The sequence below is a fragment of the Podarcis cretensis genome (genome assembly GCF_951804945.1).
Source record: "Podarcis cretensis genome assembly, chromosome: 12".
In the NCBI taxonomy this organism is placed as follows: Eukaryota; Metazoa; Chordata; class Lepidosauria; order Squamata; family Lacertidae; genus Podarcis; species Podarcis cretensis.
In genome coordinates this window covers 62,596,189-62,616,786 of record NC_137181.1, presented here as the reverse complement: position 1 = coordinate 62,616,786, position 20,598 = coordinate 62,596,189, and the positions used below count along the sequence as shown (strand labels likewise).

At 43.0% G+C, this 20,598-nt stretch overlaps 1 protein-coding gene across 2 annotated transcripts in view; it reads right to left on the bottom strand.

Moving 5' to 3' along the window:
- Positions 1-314: 314 nt before the first annotated feature.
- The window catches only part of IGFBP3 (insulin like growth factor binding protein 3), a 37,220-nt gene continuing 16,936 nt past the window's right edge, over positions 315-20,598 (bottom strand). Inside the window, exons 3-4 of one of the 2 annotated variants that reach the window (XM_079947642.1) lie at positions 20,472-20,591; positions 315-1,237 (exon numbers count right to left, since the gene is read on the bottom strand). In XM_079947642.1, coding sequence (XP_079803768.1) covers positions 1,112-1,237; positions 20,472-20,591 — 246 coding nt within the window. In that variant the 3' untranslated portion in view covers positions 315-1,111. The remainder of the gene's footprint in view (positions 1,238-20,471; positions 20,592-20,598) is intronic. The other variant, XM_079947643.1, reaches the window with a different exon arrangement.

The window sequence follows — 20,598 nt, the reverse complement described above, 5'->3', positions numbered from 1 at the left end:
GCTTAATCAGTCTTATAAACACTTTGGATAGAGCTGATCAGACTAGCCCAGATAAGGTTAATTTAGGAGTGAACACCTTTCCTGAACTGTAGTTAGACATATAGAGCACTTAATGCAAAATAATATTCTTAGTATGGCAAATATAACTCTCATCTTAAAATAAGCTTCCCTGCTTGCTTTTCAAAACCCCTGCCATTTTTTGCTCCATGGACTTATGACATATCGAAAGGGTGAATACTACACTTATCTTGGAGATATAGATGCAGGCTTTGGAAAGTATTCTGGGGAAGAGAATTTGAAAGCATATGCTATAATGATTGTATAACATTTATGTTATATTTAAATAGTTTATTAAAAAAAAAATATATTAAATACAGACTAACAGAATATTCATAATACAGTATATTTTACAGAAAAAATAGCCAAGTAGAAACATGTTTCTTTAAAAAAAAGTTCTTTGAGCTTTCTTTTTAATAAAATATTTTACCCGTGAAGATAAAAGTTTCTCGTCAGACCTGTATAAAGACAAAATAAAAAAGCTTTTACTTTGAAACCTTGGGTGTGATCCACTCCACACTATATTACTTATAAGTAATTTCACTGGAATAAAAATGAGCTCATACTTAACTCCCCAACTGAAATCCAGGCAACTTAAAAAGTGCTTAGCTTGGATTGGGTCTTATCCAGTATGTTTAATATCTTTACAAAGCTTACAGTCTATAAATTCTTCAACACAGAAGGAGAGTTATCTTTCGGCATCAAATTGGTCACAGGCTGTTAATTAAAAAAACACAAAAAAAACACAAAATCAGTGGAGACTCCCTGAATCCATTCTGAAGTGCCTTTTAGCCCTTTAAATTTTTTCTGGGTATCCATAGTGCAGATTTAGTTGGGATTTCAGAACTCCTTGTGTGGCAAGATGGAAAGCCAGACGTGTGTCAGTGGCAGGTTGCAGCTGCAGAGACCACAGAGACTGACTCCCTTCAGTATAAGAAGGGACAAAACTCTGAGCTCCCAAGTCTAGCGCAGTCCATGCTGCAGCCCAGTCATTCCAAGGCTTCTGATAGTTAAAATGCCACACGCAGATTCCGCAGAAGGTGGTGGATATCCCTCATTTGCTTTCTAGATTGTAGCAATGGACATCTCCTTTCCCCTTCCCATCATATCCAGGGAGTCGCTGCCCATATTTATCCACACACCAGCAGTATCCTCTTTTTCGGCCTCTGGATGGACGACACTGCAAGACAAAAGATGAGATTTGATTAGTGGCAACAATCAAGCCAAATGTTTTTGGTGGCATTATGCCTGACATATAGCATGGAAGGCAGATTGAGAGTACATGGATCAAAACTGTAGGAGGGAAACAGCAGTGACCTTACTGTGGGAGTCTGCCATAGATCGCCAAGCCAGACTGCAGACTTGGATGATGCCTTCCGAGAGCAGATTACCAAACATTCAAAAAGGAGAGATATAGTAGTCATGGGAGGCTTCAACTCCCCTGATCTGTTGAAACTCAAACTCTGCCAAGAATGTAAGGTCCAACAAATTCATCCATTGCCTCACTGACAATTTCATTTCCCAGAAGGTGGAAGAACCAAGAAGTCCTCAACAATGGGGGGGGGGGGGACTGAAAGATGAAGCGGAAGTACCTGGAAACTTGGGAGGAAGTTTCATGATACAGAGGCAAGGGAAAGCTGAGAGTAGTCAGACATGCATTCTGGACTTTAAGGAGGCCAATTTCAAAAAGCTGAAGCAGTTACTGGGTGAGGGGCACCTTGGGCTCCTACCAAAGCTCTGCTTTTCCCCAGTTCAGTTAACCCACACACAAAAACCTTGAAAAACTCTTTGGTGTTTTCCCTAAGTCAGAAAAATGTGCATGCATCTGGAGGGCATCAGCAATATCTAACTACTTCCAGCACTCTTTCAATGTTTTGCCTGCCTTCACTCTTAAGCATAGCTGTCAACTTTTCCATTTTCTTGCGAGGAATCCTATTTGGAATAAGGGAATTTCCCTTTAAAAAAGGGAAATGTTGGCAGCTATGCTCTTAAGACTTGTCCCACTTGCAAAATCTGCTCATAAAGCAGGATGTATAGAGAACTGTTAGTGGTGTGCTGGCATAAACACATTTCCCATAAGAGGAGCCATTAATGATGAAGGCACAATTCAGACAAGTCTATGCACTTTTAAATCCCACTGATCTCTGTAGGAAAGGTTTGTGATAGTCATCAATGCTCCATTTGAATTCAGCAAAACTTAAATGTGTTATAACTTTGGGTGGATATTGCCCTGAGGACATTGCATGAGAATGAAAGATCCCGGGGGCCACAGGCACAGTCATGCATTTTAAGACTGGGCTGTAGGGTTTGAATTCTCAAGCCCAAAGGAAGTCAGAGAATTTCCCCTGAGCATGTGGTTTGAGACTCAAAGCCTGTGTTGTACATTGTCATCTTATCAGCGCTGCCAGTGCTGGGAATGAGTGGAGTTTTGATGATCCACATAGAAGGCATACAATCAAAGTTTACTTCCAATGCCAAATGACTGTTAAGGTTCTAATTATCACACCATAAAAGCTATTCATAGCAGCCCCAAAATGTGAAGAAGCCTTATAAATCACATTAGTGTGTAACATTACACACTACAGCTGTCCACCACCATGGAGCTGTCAACCTTTAATGAGTCTATGGTAACCTCATGAGTAAGGGAGTTGCATATGGACCCTTTATTTGGGAAAGAAAGGCACTCGATTTTTTTATAGGCCACAAAGGGAGCACATGCCTGGCCAAGACACTGTGGCAACAGAAGCCACTCTAGTTGCATCTGCTGGCCAGAGGAATTCCAGGCTTGTAGCTGACATTTATGAGCAGATACATAATCCCCTGCAACTGAGCTATCACTTCATATTGAAGGCCTACATGCCTCTTTCCTAATATACAGGGCTGTCTTTGTAAATAAATAAAAATAATTTCTAGAGAAAGCATAATTCCCAAACAGTAAAAGCAGAGGTTTGCTCAGAAATAATAATTTAGTAAAGATGGTGGGCAAGAAAGACTATTTTCCTGAACTCTCTTTTACAAATTAAAAATAGCAAAGGTTATGTTTGGAGCACACATATTAGGAAGCATCTCAGGTGGGGATAGAAAGCTCTCTCTTTAATATCTGTGAACTGTCATATCGTGTGTTGCTTGGCAAACCTCCTTCTGCCAAATTGTAGAAGTTGTTGTCCACATGTTAACTGATGATTATTATTATCATTATTATTGTTTTATTTATACTCTGCCCATCTGGCTGTGTTGAATGTTGATAAGGTTTTATGGCATAGGATTCAGAGAGCACCTTACTGCCAAAAAAATGTTTTTTTTAGCATTGACATAGTTAGTTTGTTCAGGAGCGTTATATTTAGAGAGCGTGGCATGAATTTTGCCAGTCTTCACCTGGGAACACAGGAAGCTGCATTAGATGAAGTTAGACCACCGGTCCCCCTTATTCCACACTGGGGAATGCTGACGGACTCTGACAGCCCAGCCTAAAGTGGGCATCTTCGGCCTGCACTACCTGCCCTCTGGCAGACACGTTGCACTAGAAGGAAGCTGCCCTTGAGGGAACAGAAGCCACAGGACCTAACAATCCTCTCTCTTTTTCTCTTCTAAAGAAAACAAAAAGGAAGGAAAAAATGGAAGAAAAAATAATAGATTATCTAGGACAAAATTATTCTTTTAGGCAACTTTAATGGAGTTACCCAACCAGATTAGGACAGAAGAAAAAAAAAACCATAGCAAACAAAATAAATTACCAAACACTTTCTTCCAATTAATAGATTTAATTTGTCTGAATGATGCATGGAAGTTTAAACACCCAATGGAAAAGGAGTTCACCCACTTTTCTGATCCTAACAACTCAGCAGGAAGAACTGATGGAATCTGGATTACTAAGAACATGTTGAGTGAAGTCAAAAAAAGCTGAAATTCATCCCAGAACCATCTCAGATCACAGTTTGGTGGAAATTTTGTTAAAAGGAAAAGAGAGGAAATTAAGGAGGTGGCGCATGAATGAAAGCTTATTAAAAGATGAAAAGATTTTACAGAAAGCCAAGCAAACATCAAAAGAGTATTTTGAAATGAATTTAAGGAACCGATCAAGGAACCAATGTGAAAATTGTCTGGGAAGCAAGCAAAGCAGAGTTTAGGGGTTTTTTCATCCAACAGAATGCATACAAAAGAAAAATGAAGGAAAAAAACCTGAAGTATGGGAGAAACTGAAGAAAAAAGAAACAGAATTATTTAAGCATCAAGATGATGAAAATATCAAACAAAATATCAAAATTCTTCAAAGCCAATTCTCAATGCTGATAAATGAAGAGCTAGAATGGAAAATTAAATGGTTGAATCACAAACATTTCGAATTTGGGAATAAGTCTGGAAAACTTTTGGTTTGGCAGCTAGAGAAAGAATAATCAACAAAATCAAAATAGAAGACAAATGGATAGATGACCAAAATGAAATTAATAATAAATTTGTTAAATATTATAAAGAATTATGCAAAGAAGGTCCAGAAGGAATAGATAAAATTAAAAATTACCTAGAAGAAAGCAAATTATCGTTGATCCCAGAGGATAAAATTACTTCATTGAATTCACCAATCATGTCCCTAGAGGTTCAACAAGCAATACAAAGATCAAAAATAGGGGAAACTCCTGGCCCAGATAGGCTCCCAGCAATTTATTATAAAAAAATGGAAGAAATTTTATTCCTTCCCCTAAAATATTTAATGAATGTTATATTGATGAATGGAACTCTCCCAAACACGTGGAATAAAGTTAAAGGTAAAGCTAAAGGGACCCCTGACGATTAGGTCCAGTTGTGACAGACTCTGGGGTTGCGGCGCTCATCTCGCTTTTTTGGCCGAGGGAGCCAGCGTACAGCTTCCAGGTCATGTGGCCAGCATGACTAAGCCGCTTCTGGCAAACCAGAGCAGCACACAGAAACGCCGTTTACCTTCCCGCCGGAGCGGTCCCTATTTATCTACTTGCACTTTCGAACTGCTAGGTTGGCAGGAGCTCGGACCGAGCAATGGGAGCTCACCCTGTCGCAGGGTGACCTTCTGATCGGCAAGTCCTAGGCTCTGTGGTTTAACCCACAGCACCACCCGCGTCCCTGGAAGAAAGTTACATTATGCTTATCTCAAAACAAGTTGATTTAACAAACATAGCTAATTATAGACCGATCATATTGCGCTTCTAAACAATGACTACAAAATGTTTGCAGACGTCTTGGCCTCCAGGGTCAAAACAACTCTCCAAGAACTGATACTTAGAGATCAGACTGGATTTTTACCTGGACGTCACATGCAGGAAAATCTTAGATGTGTGTTATTCATGTGTTGGAATACTTGGACTTTAAAATAGATAAACCTGCTGTGATTATGTTAGTTGATGCTGAAAAAGTGTTTGATAATATCTTATGGAAATTCATGAAAGAATTATTGAAAGAAATGAGGTTTGGAGCATTTTTTTGTAGAGGAATAAGTGCTACCGTATTTTTCATCCCATAGGACGCTGCGCCCCATAGGACGCACCTACTTTTTTTTGGGGGGGGGGAAGGAAATTTTTTCCCCCTTTATTTCCCCCCCAAAACCAGGTCGGGGAACAGTGGGATGGCGGCGCTGCGCCTCCCCGCTGTCCCCCGAGCTTGTGGGGCTGGCCGATGTCTGTCCGGCGCGCGGGGCGCTCTGCTTCAGGGTGCCCTGCCCGCCGGGCGGCAGGCTGCTGTCCGCAGCGTGGGGAGCCCTGCGGGGAACTCCTGCAGGGCTCCCCACGATGCGGATGTCTGTCCGGCGCGCGGGGCGCTCTGCTTTAGGGCACCCTGCCCGCCGGGCGGCAGGCTGCGGACACCTGCGCGAAGCACGGGGCGTCCTCCAGAGGGCGCCCCGTGCTCCGCGCTGCCGGCTGCCACCCGCAAGCCCTGCGTGCCGGGGGGAGTTCCCCCGGGCGCGCAAGGCTTGCAGACACCTGCGCGAAGCATGGGGTGTCCTCCAAAGGGCGTCCCGTGCTCCGCGCTGCCGGCTGCCGCCCGCAAGCCCTGCGTGCCGAGGGGAGTTCCCCCGGGCACGCAAGGCTTGCGGATAGCTTCCTGGAGCCTGGAGAGCGAGAGGTGTCGGTGCGCACCGACGCCTCTCGCTCTCCAGGCTTCAGCGAAAGCCTGCATTCGCCCCATAGGGCGCACACACATTTCCCCTTCATTTTTGGAGGGGAAAAAGTGCGTCCTATAGGGCGAAAAATACGGTATATATGCTGAATAGTGAGCTAAAATAATCATTATCATGGCAATATCATGAAGGAATGCCAAATTAACAAAGGTACATGCCAAGGCTGCCCTTTATCTCCTCTAATATTTATTTTGGTATTGGAAATCTTAAATAAAAAAATATAAGAAGTCAAATTAAAGGGATAACCTTAGGGAACCGGGCTTATAAAATAAAGGCTTTCACCGACGACTTGCTCATAATGACGGAAAATCCAAAAGAGAGTCTATCAAAAATAATTGAAATAATACAAGAATTTGGTGAAGTAGCAGGCTTTAAATTGAACAAAACAAAAACAAAATTATTGGTTGAAAATATATCAGTTCAAGAAAAAGAAGAATTGGAAAAAACATTTGGCCTGAAAATTTGCCAAAAAGCAAAGTGCCTGGGTATTTGGCTAACCCCAAAGAAGAGCAACCTGTTTCAGGATAATTATGTAAAAACTTGGGAGGAGATCAAAAGAAACTTGGATATTTGGACTCAAGTTATCTTTTACAGAAAGAATTTCAGTTATAAAAGTGAGTGTACTACCTAAATTACTTTTTCTATTTCAGTCGATTCCTGTGCTGGGTGGGACGGGCTGCCTCAAGGAATGGCAAATATCTATTTCAAGGTTCATCTGGCAGAGGAAGAGGCCCAGAATCAAATATCAGATTTTAATTGACATTAAAGACAGAGGGGGCCTTTCCCTGCCGGATTTAAGATTGTATTACGAGGCGGACTGTCTTACGTGGCCAAAAGAATGGTGTACACTCAAAAATCCAGAACTGCTTGATTTAGAGGAATACAACAATAGGTACGGCTGGCACGCATACCTAGCATACGAGAAAGTAAAAGTACACCAAAACTTCCTGAATCACATTAGGAAATCACTGTACAAGATCTGGGAAAAATATAAAGATCTCTTAGAACTTAAAGTACCTTGGTGGATATCTCCAACTGAGGTACTAGCGGTAAAAAGAAAAAATACAGAGGGAAATTGGCCGACATACCAAGTTCTATTGAAAGAAGAGGAGAACCAGTTAAAATTGAAGAAATTTGAAGAAGTGAGAGAATACATTGCTGACTGGTTCCAATATTTCCAATTATTTGAGAGATTTAAAGTTGACAAAGGAAAAGGCTTCGCTCTAGAAAACTCAAGATATGAAATACATTTAATCAAGACCAAAACCAAAGTTCTCTTGAAAACATGCTAACTCCTCCTTGACTGGGAAGTCAAGGAGAAGGAGGTTAAACCAACTATGATTAGATGGGCCCAAGATTTTGGCCATAATATAGAGATACCACAAGGGAAAACCTCCAAAAGATGTTCTATCGCTGGCATTTGACACCTTGCAAACTAGCTAAGATGTATAAAAACCTTGCAAACAATTGCTGGAGATGTGGAGAGCCTGATGGAACTACATTGCATTATGTGGTGGACATGCAAAAAGATTAAACCATTCTGGAATGATATTTATCTTGAACTTAAAAGAATATTGAAAGTGAATATCCCAAAAAAACCAGAATCATTTTTACTGGGCATTACTGGTTTGGAAATTCCAAAAAAGATATTATTATTATTATTATTATTATTATTAATAATAATATTTATACTCCGCCCTCCCCAGCCCAGGCTCAGGGCAGCTAACACTGAATATAAATACAGTAAAAATATAAAAAAACAAAACAAAAAATAAAACAAAACAGTTGATTAAAGTATAAGTTGACTTTAAGAAAGCCCGACTTCATAAAACTTAGGGAAGTGCTGGGTGAGATCCCATGGACAGTAATATTAAAAGGAAAGGGAGTTCATGATGGCTGGGAGTTTGTTAAGAGGGAGATAGTAAAAGCACAACTTCAGACAATACCAATGAGACGGAAACATGGAAGGTGCCTAAAGAAGCCAGGGTGGCTATCTAAAGAACTTTTAACTGAGTTAAGATTCAAAAAGGATGTGTACAAAAAATGGAAAAGGGGGGAAACCACCAAAGAGGAATTCAAACAAATAGCCAGCACGTGTAGACACAAAGTCAGAAAAGCTAAAGCACAGAATGAACTCAGGCTTGCTAGAGAGGTTAAAAGCAACAAAAAGGGCTTTTATGGGTATGTTTGTAGCAAAAGGAAGAACAAAGAAACAGTGGGGTCACTCAGAGGAAAAGATGGTGAAATGCAAACAGGGGACACAGAAAGGGCTGAACTCCTCAATGCCTTCTTTGCCTCAGTCTTCTCCGATAAAGAAAACAATGCCCGACCGGAAGAATTTGGAGCAAATGATTCAGCAGAGGAAACACAGCCCAGAATAAGTAAGGAGATAGTACAAGAATACTTGGCTAGTTTAGATGTATTCAAGTCTCCAGGGCCAGATGAACTGCATCCAAGAGTATTAAAAGAACTGGCAGATGTGATCTCAGAACCACTGGCAGTCATCTTTGAGAATTCCTGGAGAACAGGCGAAGTCCCGGCAGACTGGAGGAGCGCAAATGTTGTCCCTATTTTCAAAAAGGGGAAAAGAGAGGACCCAAATAATTACCGCCCAGTCAGTCTGACATCAATACCAGGGAAGATTCTGGAGCAGATCATTAAGCAAACAGTCTGTGAGCACCTAGAAAGGAATACTGGGCTCACCAATAGTCAGCATGGATTTCTGAAAAATAAGTCATGTCAGACTAACCTGATCTCGTTTTTTGACAGAATTACAAGCCTGGTAGATGAAGGGAACGCAGTGGATGTAGCCTACCTTGATTTCAGCAAGGCATTTGACAAGGTGCCCCATGATATTCTTGTAAAGAAGCTGGTAAAATGCAGACTTGACTATGCTACCACTCAGTGGATTTGTAACTGGCTGTCTGACCGAACCCAAAGGGTGCTCATCAATGGTTCCTCTTCATCCTGGAGAAGAGTGACTAGTGGGGTGCCACAGGGTTCTGTCTTGGGCCCGGTCTTATTCAACATCTTTATCAACGACTTGGATGATGGACTCAAGGGCATCCTGATCAAATTTGCAGATGACACCAAACTGGGAGGGGTGGCTAACACCCCAGAGGACAGGATCACACTTCAAAACGACCTTGACAGATTAGAGAACTGGGCCAAAACAAACAAGATGAATTTTAATAGGGAGAAATGTAAAGTATTGCACTTGGGCAAAAAAAATGAGAGGCACAAATACAAGATGGGTGACACCTGGCTTGAGAGCAGTACATGTGAAAAGGATCTAGGAGTCTTGGTTGACCACAAACTTGATACGAGCCAACAGTGTGACGCGGCAGCTAAAAAAGCCAATGCAATTCTGGGCTGCATCAATAGGAGTATTGCATCTAGATCAAGGGAAGTAATAGTGCCACTGTATTCTGCTCTGGTCAGACCTCACCTGGAGTACTGTGTCCAGTTCTGGGCACCACAGTTCAAGGACACCGACAAACTGGAACGTGTCCAGAGGAGGGCAACCAAAATGGTCAAAGGCCTGGAAATAATGCCTTATGAGGAACGGCTAAGGGAGCTGGGCATGTTTAGCCTGGAGAAGAGGAGGTTAACGGGTGATATGATAGCCATGTTCAAATATATAAAAGGATGTCACATAGAGGAGGGAGAAAGGTTGTTTTCTGCTGCTCCAGAGAAGCGGACACGGAGCAATGGATCCTGTCAGGGGTTCAGGAGCAGAGGCACAGGGAAGAGAGGAGATGGAGAGCGAAGGGGAAGAATCCGAGGGGAGCGTAGGAGAAGAGGACAGTGGACCGAGGGATTCCATGAGCCTCTCCAGCGAATCGGAAGATTCACAGAAGGGGGCGCCAGTGGCCAGGGGTAGGGGGTTCCCAAGGGGAACGTCCCAGGAGCAAGGGGGCAGCAGGGACTCCCAGAGCAGTAGTTAGAAATCAGGACCAGCTTCCCCACCAGAGCAGAGTGGGGGGGAAGAGTCCCAAGGATCAGGGCCAGTGCATTCCCCACCAGGGAGAGAAGATAAGGCAAGGCTGACCACACCTCCATCGGAGAGTCAGACAACGGAGGGGAGGTCAGTTCCGGCCAGTATCACGGAAGGAGGAAGCAGTGACAGAAGTAGTGTAACGGTCAGGAGGAAGGTCACTGGGTTGGCGCGAGAGGCAAGTTCAAATGTACAGGAGCGCGGGACAGCAGAGAATGAGGATTGGGAACCGGGTCCTAAAGCCCGCCGGAGGGAGGGGGAGGAGCTAAGCGACTCAGCGTCGGAAGAGTCCAGAAAGGGCAATGCCCCAGCGGGCAGGAGGACCCAGAGGAGGAGAGAGCAGCGTAAAAGGTGGAGCCGGGCTAGGATCTTAAACTGGTGTCATAGGGGAGGAGACTCAGACGGTACTTCGCCGGTCTAGGCTTTAAGACGTAGAGCTGCGCGCTGCGGCTTTGAAATGGAAACTAAACCTCAATAAAGACTTTTGTACATAACGACAGCCTGCCGTTGGTCCTCTGTGAGCTGGGACCTAGAGGCAGCTCTGACAGATCCAAACTACAAGAAAGAAGATTCCACCTAAACATTAGGAAGAACTTCCTGACAGTAAGAGCTGTTCGACAGTGGAATTTGCTGCCAAGGAGTGTGGTGGAGTCTCCTTCTTTGGAGGTCTTTAAGCAGAGGCTTGACAACCATATGTCAGGAGTGCTCTAATGGTGTTTCCTGCTTGGCAGGGGGTTGGACTCGATGGCCCTTGTGGTCTCTTCCAACTCTATGATTCTAAGTTAGAAAAAGGAAAATCTTTTTGTATGCTGCCACGGCTGCGAGGGTTATAATATCTACACCTTGGAAAAGTGGATACATGCCCACCAGATTTGATTGGACATTGAAACTGACAGAATATGTGAAGTTATATTATTTATCAGAAAGAATTAAATATAAATCCAAGCAGGAGTTTGTTTCAAATTGGAAATTTTTTAAGGAATATTTAAAAAGTAGTTGCTCCAATCTGAAAACGGTAGCGGCCTTTGAGTAATTTCTGTAGATAATAAATATCAAAAGGTAAACACATAGAAACGGCAATATCTTAAATAATAAGAAGATAGATAAATATAGGCAATAAGTTTACTAGCACAAAATGGAAAGGGACGGGAAGTCATTTATTTATGAATAATATGATTTTTAAAATTGCATCTTTCCTTCTTTTTATGCGTGTGTATGTAACATTTGATGATTTAGGGTTGATGATAATAATGAATATAAATATACTTTGGAAACAGATGTAAAGTTATGGTGTAAAGATACAATTGTGAGCAATAAAGCAGAAAAGATTTTTTAAAAGTAAAGAAATAAAAATGAAAACAGAAAGGTGTTCGCAAAGAAGGATTATCTTAAGAAAAAGAAAACCTATCCATCGCCAAGGACTATGGCTTCCGCCAAGCCCACCATGATGGTCTTTGAGAGCCAGATGAGATGTTCCAGTTTTTGCATGTCTCCTATTGGCCTCTACAGGTGCAAAGGAATCTGAAGCTGAGTGTCTGCTCAGAGCCTCCCTTTCTTCCTCACAGATGTCAGTCACACTTTCAGCGCTGACAGTCAAGGGGTAGGTAAACCAACCATTTCGCCAGTTGTATTACGGTGCCTGGGAAGAAGCAAGGAGGTTGGCCGCCTCTTGCTCAGGGGCCCCGCTAGGTGCTTAAAGGACTCGGGATGGAGGTTCGTGACACAAATTCGCACAGCCTAATTTATCTGTAGAGATACCTCTAGGCAAGGCAAGTGTTGGGGTCTTACCAGCAGTGCACTTTAAGCCAAGTGACTACATGTACTTTTTTTAAAAAAGGGAAGGAAAAGGTCCACGCAGAAATCCAATGAGGCCACAGATGGAGCATAGTGAGGAAAGTCCCTGGGTGTCTCCTAGCAACTAAATGACAAGGAGACCAAACTAACTGATGCTTTTAAAAATATGCTGGTGTCCCAAATTAGTGATGCATTTCACAAATGAGACCAGCTTCCCTGCAGAGACTGCTGCCCTGCCCCCCCCCCCAGTTGTGAGGCAAGACTCAAGCATCATCCACATGAACCATGACAACTGCAAGAAGTCCTGAAGATACTCACAAAACAAGAGGTTTATTTGCATGCTGAGCTCTTTGGGCTATTGAACCCCTACTTTCTGCTAGGTCTACAATCCCTCAGCGAGGACAGTTTGGGAACAGCGGGTCCCTCTTTCCCTACTCTGGCTGCAGCCTCCTGTCATGGAGCCAGCATTACCCACAACCTTCCAGGGTTTGTGTTCATCAAAAAGCTGCACATTGTGCTGGGCAGACTCCTCTGCTTCCCAAATGTTTGCTTTATCCATGTTTATATCATTACAGTATATGAACTAACACAGCTTTATTCTAGCTGAAAAATAAAGGGTGTATTCTCTTAGACCTTCAGGCAGGAAAAGCAAACATCATGCCACATGCTAGAATAGCACAATGCTGGCTGTCCTACAGAGAGATCCTCAAGGGGTTGGCCGGCTGGCACTCTGTGCATGCAACAATCCTATGTGCTGAAATGGAGCCCTGCCCCAGAACGAGAGGAAAACCTGTGGCAGAGTTAACAATTGGCTGAGTGCCGGTGGGGAAAAGATGTCACCATTTTTCTTCATTTGTCCCTTTGCTACATAGGTGAATTTTGGATCAAGTGGGTTTAAATACAACTTCTTCAATAACTGTTGTCATTTGTGAGTGTTTTGTGAGGGGTGTGTGGGAGCAACTGATATCCTAATGGAACATAGTGGATCACTGGCATGCAAAGCCACTACATGGCACCAAAATAAGGACAGGGGCATTGTCAGGGTGGGACAGAGCACAGAAGAAACCACTTGCGTACATCAGCTCAAAAGGCTTTCTGCAATCTTCCAGCCAGCTACATATAATCACAATATTATGTTGCTGTGGATGGGCAACACAGCAGGGCAACACAGCAGGAAGGAAACTATGTGATCTCAAAGAGCAAACTAGAGAGCCTGTTTTTCTGCCACCAGAGAATGAGTAGCTAGGGCAGAGGGTTAGGGCAAAGAGTGTCTAAAGCAAGCAAGATTAAAAGTATTCATTGCTTGAATACTTAAATTTTTGGCAGATTCACCAACAAAGAATCACAAAACTGTAGAGCTGGAAGGGACCCCTGCAATGCAAGAATCTCCACTAAGGCATCCATGACAGATGGCCATCCAACCTCTGCTTAAAAACCTCCAAGGAAGGAGAGTTTGCAACCTCCCAAGGGAGACCTTTCCACTGCAAAACAGCTCTCCCTCTCAGAAAGTTCTTCCTGATGTTTAGTCGGAATCTCCTCTCTTTCAGAGTCTCCTCAAACTGCAACAGTGCCTCTTGCTTGCCTGGGAGATGTGCCTATAGAAACCTCTGACTGCTGTGTGGCTGCCCTGAAGGCCAATGTCCTGCTGCTCACAATCCAAGCTCAAGTGGCGACCGACTCCAGGGGGTTGTTCCCTTGGAACGTAGCTCAGCGGAGCCAGGGATGTCTTTAGGGTATGTGGTTTTCTTTGCACCTTTTAAGCACTTCAGTGGGTCTTGCTTCTCCATTAGATTTCTAGGGAAGCCCCCAATTCAGCTTTGTGTCCAGCACAGAGCAAGTCATGTCCCTTGGTCTTTGACTTCCAGCATTAACCAAAACTCCTTGGCTCATTGCTCCCCATCCTAGAGGGACCTGGCATCTAGCCAGGTGAAGGGTGGGCAGGTGTGGAAATGCCTACCTCCTTCTGGGAGAGCAGCATCCCTTCGTTGCCACGACGGCCACACGGCTCACTCTGGGAGATGCTGATGAGAACACTGAAGGGGCCAAGCAAGGCCAGTCAATGCCTTATAAAGAAGCCAGCCAACTGGTTCAGCATGTTCCCCTCACACAGATTCTCACAATCCTACATTCACAGGCTCCCTGGTCTGGAAGGGACCCCCAAGCCTGTAACAATATAATTCAACTTCCTGCACACAGGAAACTAGCATGTCAGGGAGAAGGGTTCTACCTTAGCCCTCTCCCTGAAAGTTTTTGTCATGTGAAGTGTTGGCGGGAGATGAAGGAATGTAAGCATACAAATCCCTACTTGCAGTCTGAAGTGGGACATCCCAGGAACAGGTTGAGCGAGAACAAAGCCTTCTAAGCTGGTTTGCTTTACATGCTGCATCATTTTCCTACCTGCCGCTTTTCTCCCACAGCTCCCTTTTTGAAATGTTTTTCTACCCCCGACTTTGGCAGAGCTACAGATGTACACTCCCCCCTGACATGAAGCAACACACAGCACAACGCTTGCTCCAGAGGAATTATGAACTGAAATTGGGGGGAGGGGTGGCCAAGCTGGCAGTGGAGAGGACTGTGCAAAAAAAAAAAAAAAAAAATGCTCTGTGTCTGACAGGACAGAGCCCCAAGGAGACATCTGAACATATCCATAGTGCTGGAGTGCAAACAGTCCTCCTGGAGCAGCACAGCTGCTGGAATTTCAATGCCCACCCCCACCCCTGCCCACCCCATGAAATAAATTCAAGGTTCAAACTAATAAGGAGCGAGGCATCAGCTGCTGCTGCATGGAGTCTGCGTCTGAAGTTACTGCAAACGATAGCTGTGAGAGACAGCGAGCAGCAATTTCCAGGAACGTGTACTCAGTTATTGCTCTTGGTAATAAATCAGGCAACAGCCCAAAGTGGCAAAAGCTATGCTTACTGTTGATTAATTTGATCAACTTTTCTTAATTTATTATGCCTTGGTTGTGGCAGTGGGCAAAAAGATTGTTAATAATGCTGTTATCTTTTAGGAGGTTGTATTTTAGAGGGTGAGAAGTGTAGACAGCACAGAGGCCAGGACTACCATCTGATATATAGGCACTTTAAACACACTGAACTCACTTCTGAGTAGACGCAGATGAACTTACTGTTTCTTAAAAGAAACATGCATAGGATTGTACTGTAAAGAGTGTATCTGCCTCTTTTTGAAAGGACTTTCCCTGGAAAAATATGTTTTGCAATGCAACAATTGTCACCCTGATCTCCATTGTCTGCCTTGCTTTCCAGTCTCCTGCCCATGCTTTAAGGGGACGAGGGAAGGTGGATGGGTGTCACCCTCCTGGGTGTCAGTCAGTCAGTCAGCACCTGGGGCTCCTACTGCATATGGACACAGCTCGTACCCCATGAGCTTTACCATCAACAGGTAACTGCATGCCTGCATAGTGTTGAGTTGTTGTATCTGGCCACCAATCCAGAAATATTTCTTGGGTGGCTTACAAACAAGACCAAAGCAATATTAAAAATATAATGTATAAAAATTTAAAAACTATTTTTTAAACAAAAATGTCCTAGCAACCACATAAACTGCATAGTTTACAACCCAGATTAAAATTATAACAGTCAAATGTTAGTTTAAAATGCAACTAAAAAGGTCTCTGCTTGTGAGCTGTGGAAGCTCTTCCGCAGCATCAGTTACCACTGCAGAAAAGGGCCCCTGTTTGCTTGGTAAGCCCCCACCTCCCATCCCTTGGCAAAGAATCTGGAGCATCTTCAAGTTCACTTGCATGTGGCTTCGAAAGCTCCTTGCCAACCTCTCCAGTCCCCTCTGCCCCGAAGAGAGCGAGCCCCTTGCCTATCTAGCAGGAATCACATCCCCGCTTCTTCATTTCTGGATAAAAAGAAGCTAAATGCACAATTCCAGATTGCTAAAAGCCAGAAAGAAGACCCTGCAAAATGATAGCATGACCATTGTAAAGAATTAGAAGACAATGTGAACTATCTGAAAATATGGTTCTAATTTCTTACATCTGGTCCATGGGGTCACAAAAAGTCGGACACGACTAAACGACTAAACAGCAACAACAATTTTTTTACAAGGACCAGCAAAAATTCACAAAGTAGCACAAACACTTTTGATTTAAAGAAAACTCTTCTTCAGGATGGACGTGAAACAAAAAAAAAGGGAGGGGGGAGATTAAGATGTTTTAAGTGGAAGCCCAGACTTCTCTCCCCAGAGTGATTAAGGCAGATTGCGCCTGGTAATAAAGACTGCTTTCTCAGAAAATCTAAAAGTCAGCAGTTATTAGAATCCGTTTCTGGCCCTAATATTGGTCTACTGTAAGAAGATAGCAGAGCTAGGGGAGAACATGGTTACTGTAAAAGGAACAAGATCTAGATTAAGTACTTGAAACCTGAACTACAGCCACAAATATAAATGGAGGAAAATCCTCAGCTGTTCAAGATAAGCTGTAGGGGTAAATATAAAGCAAGTGTTGCACTCCTTCTACTTGGACAATGAAGAAAAGTGAAATCAAGGCCCCACAAATGCATTTATGCCTTAGACGATTGAAACTGCCTTTAAGGATGTCACACACAGAGAGAAAGTCAATACAGAGCCATATGAGCAACACATGGGGAAGCAGTTCTTTAACATAGAAGTCTGTGTACTCTTTGGAAGGTACAGCAGGTTGGCTGGTCGCTTGATGTTGACTTTCTTCATTTCCAACTCCCAAACCACATAAAAGGCCAACTAAAACATACAGAGAATGCTTTACTAATAATATTTTCTAATGAAAGCACAGCAGACATCGCACATTTGCATCATTGCTGCAAAATGGCAACTGGAAGCAGGAGGTGTGGCCTGGGAAACCATTCATGGGAAAGACGGTGGTTCATGTGGCAAAACTATCTTTTAAAATGCAATGCGTCATGCAAGGAAGCCTCGTGCAATATCAGCTTTAAGCACTTACATTTCTAAAAACAGGAGGTATTAGGAATCACCTGTCATGAAGCCATGTCTCCTAACTTGGAAATCATGATATAAAATTCTCATTCTCTAATGGTTGCCTGACACGTTTCAGAACTGACCTTGACACTGAAAACAGGATAGGGATTTGGGACATCACTGTGTCACACATCACAAAGTACCATATTTTTCCATCTATAAGATGCCCCCATGTATAAGATGCCCCCTATTTTGGGGGACTCAGATTTAAGAAAATGGGGGGAGATGGCCCCATGTATAAGATGCCCCCTAATTTTTGACATTATTTTTTAGGGGAAAGACCTAGTCTGCTGGAGAAGAATAGTTTGACCACAATGGTCCAAGCATTGGTAACTTCAAGACTGAATTACTGCAACCCTTCAGCTTGGTCCAGAATGCGGCAGCACGACAACAGGGGAACACCTGGTACTGGGGATAATGGTTTCACTGATGCACAGGAAACTGAGATCATCCTACAGAAACCTGCAGAAAACCACAAGAAGCTAGCAGTTGGAGGGAATAACTTGTGCTTTCAGTTATTTCTATACTAATGCACAGTGTAAAGGAAACAAGCAGGACAAATTTGAGCTCTTAATACAGGATGATGAATATGACCTAATAGGCATTACTGAAATCTGGTATGAGAGTCATGACTGGAATGTAGAAATTGAGTGGTTTAACCTATTCAAAAAGGATTTACCAAACAGAAAGGAAGGAGTAGCATTATATACAAATGATGTATACAACTTGTGAAGAGATCTATGACTTGGAGCATGGAAGACAGGTTGAGAGTATCTGGGTAAAAAACTATAGGAAAGGGAAACAACAGTGACCTTACTGTGTGTGCCTGCCATAGACCTTGAAGCCAGACTGAAAACTTGGGACAATGTCTTCCTAGATCAGATCATCAAACATTCAAATAGGAGAGATATATTAGTCATGACAGATTTCAGCTGTTCCAATATTTAAAGGGTACTAAAGGAGCTTGAGATTATTCTCAGAGCTTCTGTCTAATATTTGAGAATTCTTGGAGAATAGGTGAGGTCCCTGTGGAATGAAGGTGGGCAAATGTTGTCTCCATCTCCAAATCCGGGGGGGCGGGGGGAGACCTAGACTGGTCAGCTTGATATCAATACCAGGAAAGGGCAGATTATTAAACGAAAGTGCCTACAAAAGGATGCTGTGATTACCAAGACCCAGCATGGGTTTCTCAAAAATAAATCAAGCCACGTGAACCTCTTTTCTTTTTTTGAAGGAGTTACAAGCTTGATGGATCAGGAGCAGGCAGTGGATGTAGTGTATTTTATTTCAGTAAGGCTTTTGACAAAGTTCCCCATGATGCACTTTCAGAGAAGTTGGTAACGTGAGCTGGAAGAGATAACCATTAGGTGGATTTGCAGCTGGCTGGCAAACCAAACCCAAAGAGTGCTTACTAATGTTTCCTCACCATCCTGGAAAAAAGTGACAAGTGGAGTGCTGAAGGGTTATGTCCTGGGTGCATAGCTGCTCAACATCTTTATAAATGACTTGGATGAAGAAATTGAGAAGGTGCTCATCCAATTTGCAAATGACACCAAACTGGGAGGGGTAGCTGATGCCACAGAAAACAGAATTGAGATTGAAGATACTTTAACAGATTGAACAAAATGAATTTTAATAGAGATAAATTTAAGGTTCTACACTTAGGAAGGAATAACCAGTTGCACAGATATAAGATTGGGGACAACTAGGCTACAGCAACAGAAGTCTTGTATCCAGATTGAGGGAAATCACAGTCCTGCTATATTCTGCCTTGATCAGACCACACCTGGAATACTGTGTCCAGTTCTGGGCACCACTATTTAAGAAGGTTATTGGCAAGCTGGAACATGTGCAAAGGAAGGGTGACCAAGATGATCAAGGGTCTAGAAACTAAGTCTTATGAGGAATGGTTAAGGGAGTTAGAAGAGGAGACTGAGAGGAGATAGTATAGCCATTTTCAAATATCTGAAGGGCTATCACATGGAAGAGGGAGCATGTTTGTTTTCTCCTGCTCTGGATGCTAACCAATGTCTTCAATTTACAAGAAAAGAGATTTCTACTAAACATTTGGGAAAACTTTCTGACAGTAAGAGCTGTTCGGCAGTGGAACAAACTCCCATGAGAGGTGGTAGACTCTCCTTCCTTGGATGTTTGTAAGCAGAGGTTTGATGGCCACCTGTCATGGATGCTTTAGCTGAGATTCATACATTGCAGGGGGTTGGACTAGATGACCCCCAATGCGGATTTTATGATTCTGGGATTGCCGACAGAAGTAAAATTCAGTATATTACACTCCTCCTCAAAGATCCTCAATAGCTTCAGTTTGTTATTGGGTCAAATTCAAGGTACAGTGGTACCTCGGGTTACATACGCTTCAGGTTACATACGCTTCAGGTTACAGACTCCGCTAACCCAGAAATAGTACCTCGGATTAAGAACTTTGCTTCAGGATGAGAACAGAAATTGTGCAGCAGCGGCGCAGGAGGCCCCATTAGCAAAAGTGATGCTTCAGGTTAAGAACAGTTTCAGGTTAAGAACAGACCTCCAGAACGAATTACGTTCTTAAACCAAGGTACCACTGTAAAACCCTCAATAGTTTGGTGCCAGTATAAATGAAGGGTAGCTTTACTCTGTGTGCAGTCACTCAAGCACTTCAATCTGCAGAAGTCAAGAGAGCCTCTCAGGCGGATCTTAACAAATAGGTATGTTAATATGGGACAAAAGGCACCTTCAAGTATTGCAACACAGTTCTGATTAAATGAAAATTCTGCACTATCCTAATTCAAGTAAGTGAGGGTCAGCATGCATACAGAGAAAAAGATAGAGGCAAAAGTGCAAAACTGAAAGAGAAAACAAGACACAAAGTCTGCAAGGTGGGCTCTTTGGTGGTGCATGTTTATGTCTGAACTAACCAAGGTGTGGGTAGGTCTGGTGGTCTGCAATTGTCAAGAAAGGTCATAATCTCATGAGGCAGGTGCCCAAAATCCAGACTGCCTGAGATGCCAGCATTACTTAGAAGTAAATGTTCTGAGTGCATATCACTTTCTTGATCACATGACCTAGATTTTGGAAGCAATCCTCAGCAGCATGTAAAGGATACATATGTAAAGTTGCTCAGGTTGTTGTCTGTAACATGACCCAACTCAATTTTTCTAGGAACCCTCAAGCAGCTAATTACTATTCAAAGCATTGATCTATTACAGCCATATGCTCATTTTGCTGTCCATCCCCTTCTTTTTCAGAGAGCTGCTTCTTTTTTTCAACAAAAGGTACTGGAAACTAGGGCCAGCGTTAAGCTCATCTGTGATTTGGCAGAGGTTTCTCCAATTTGATCTGTTGTTATTGACATCAATTGCATCTGACAAGAAGCATTGGAGCCATGCCAGCAGGTGCCCCAAACTGCTGTATTTGATAAAAATGGCATGGGTTGAAGATTAATTATTTATTGTTCAGTGAAGGAAGGAAAAACATAAATGGCTGAGAAATTTCACTCACCTGTTTTTTCTTGTAGAATCCCTTCTTGTCACAATTCGGAATATGCAATCCTCTCGGGCTTAAGACATTCAGAATCTTTAGGTTGTTTAATGTGTCTTCCATTTCTCTGCGACAAGGACCCTGACAA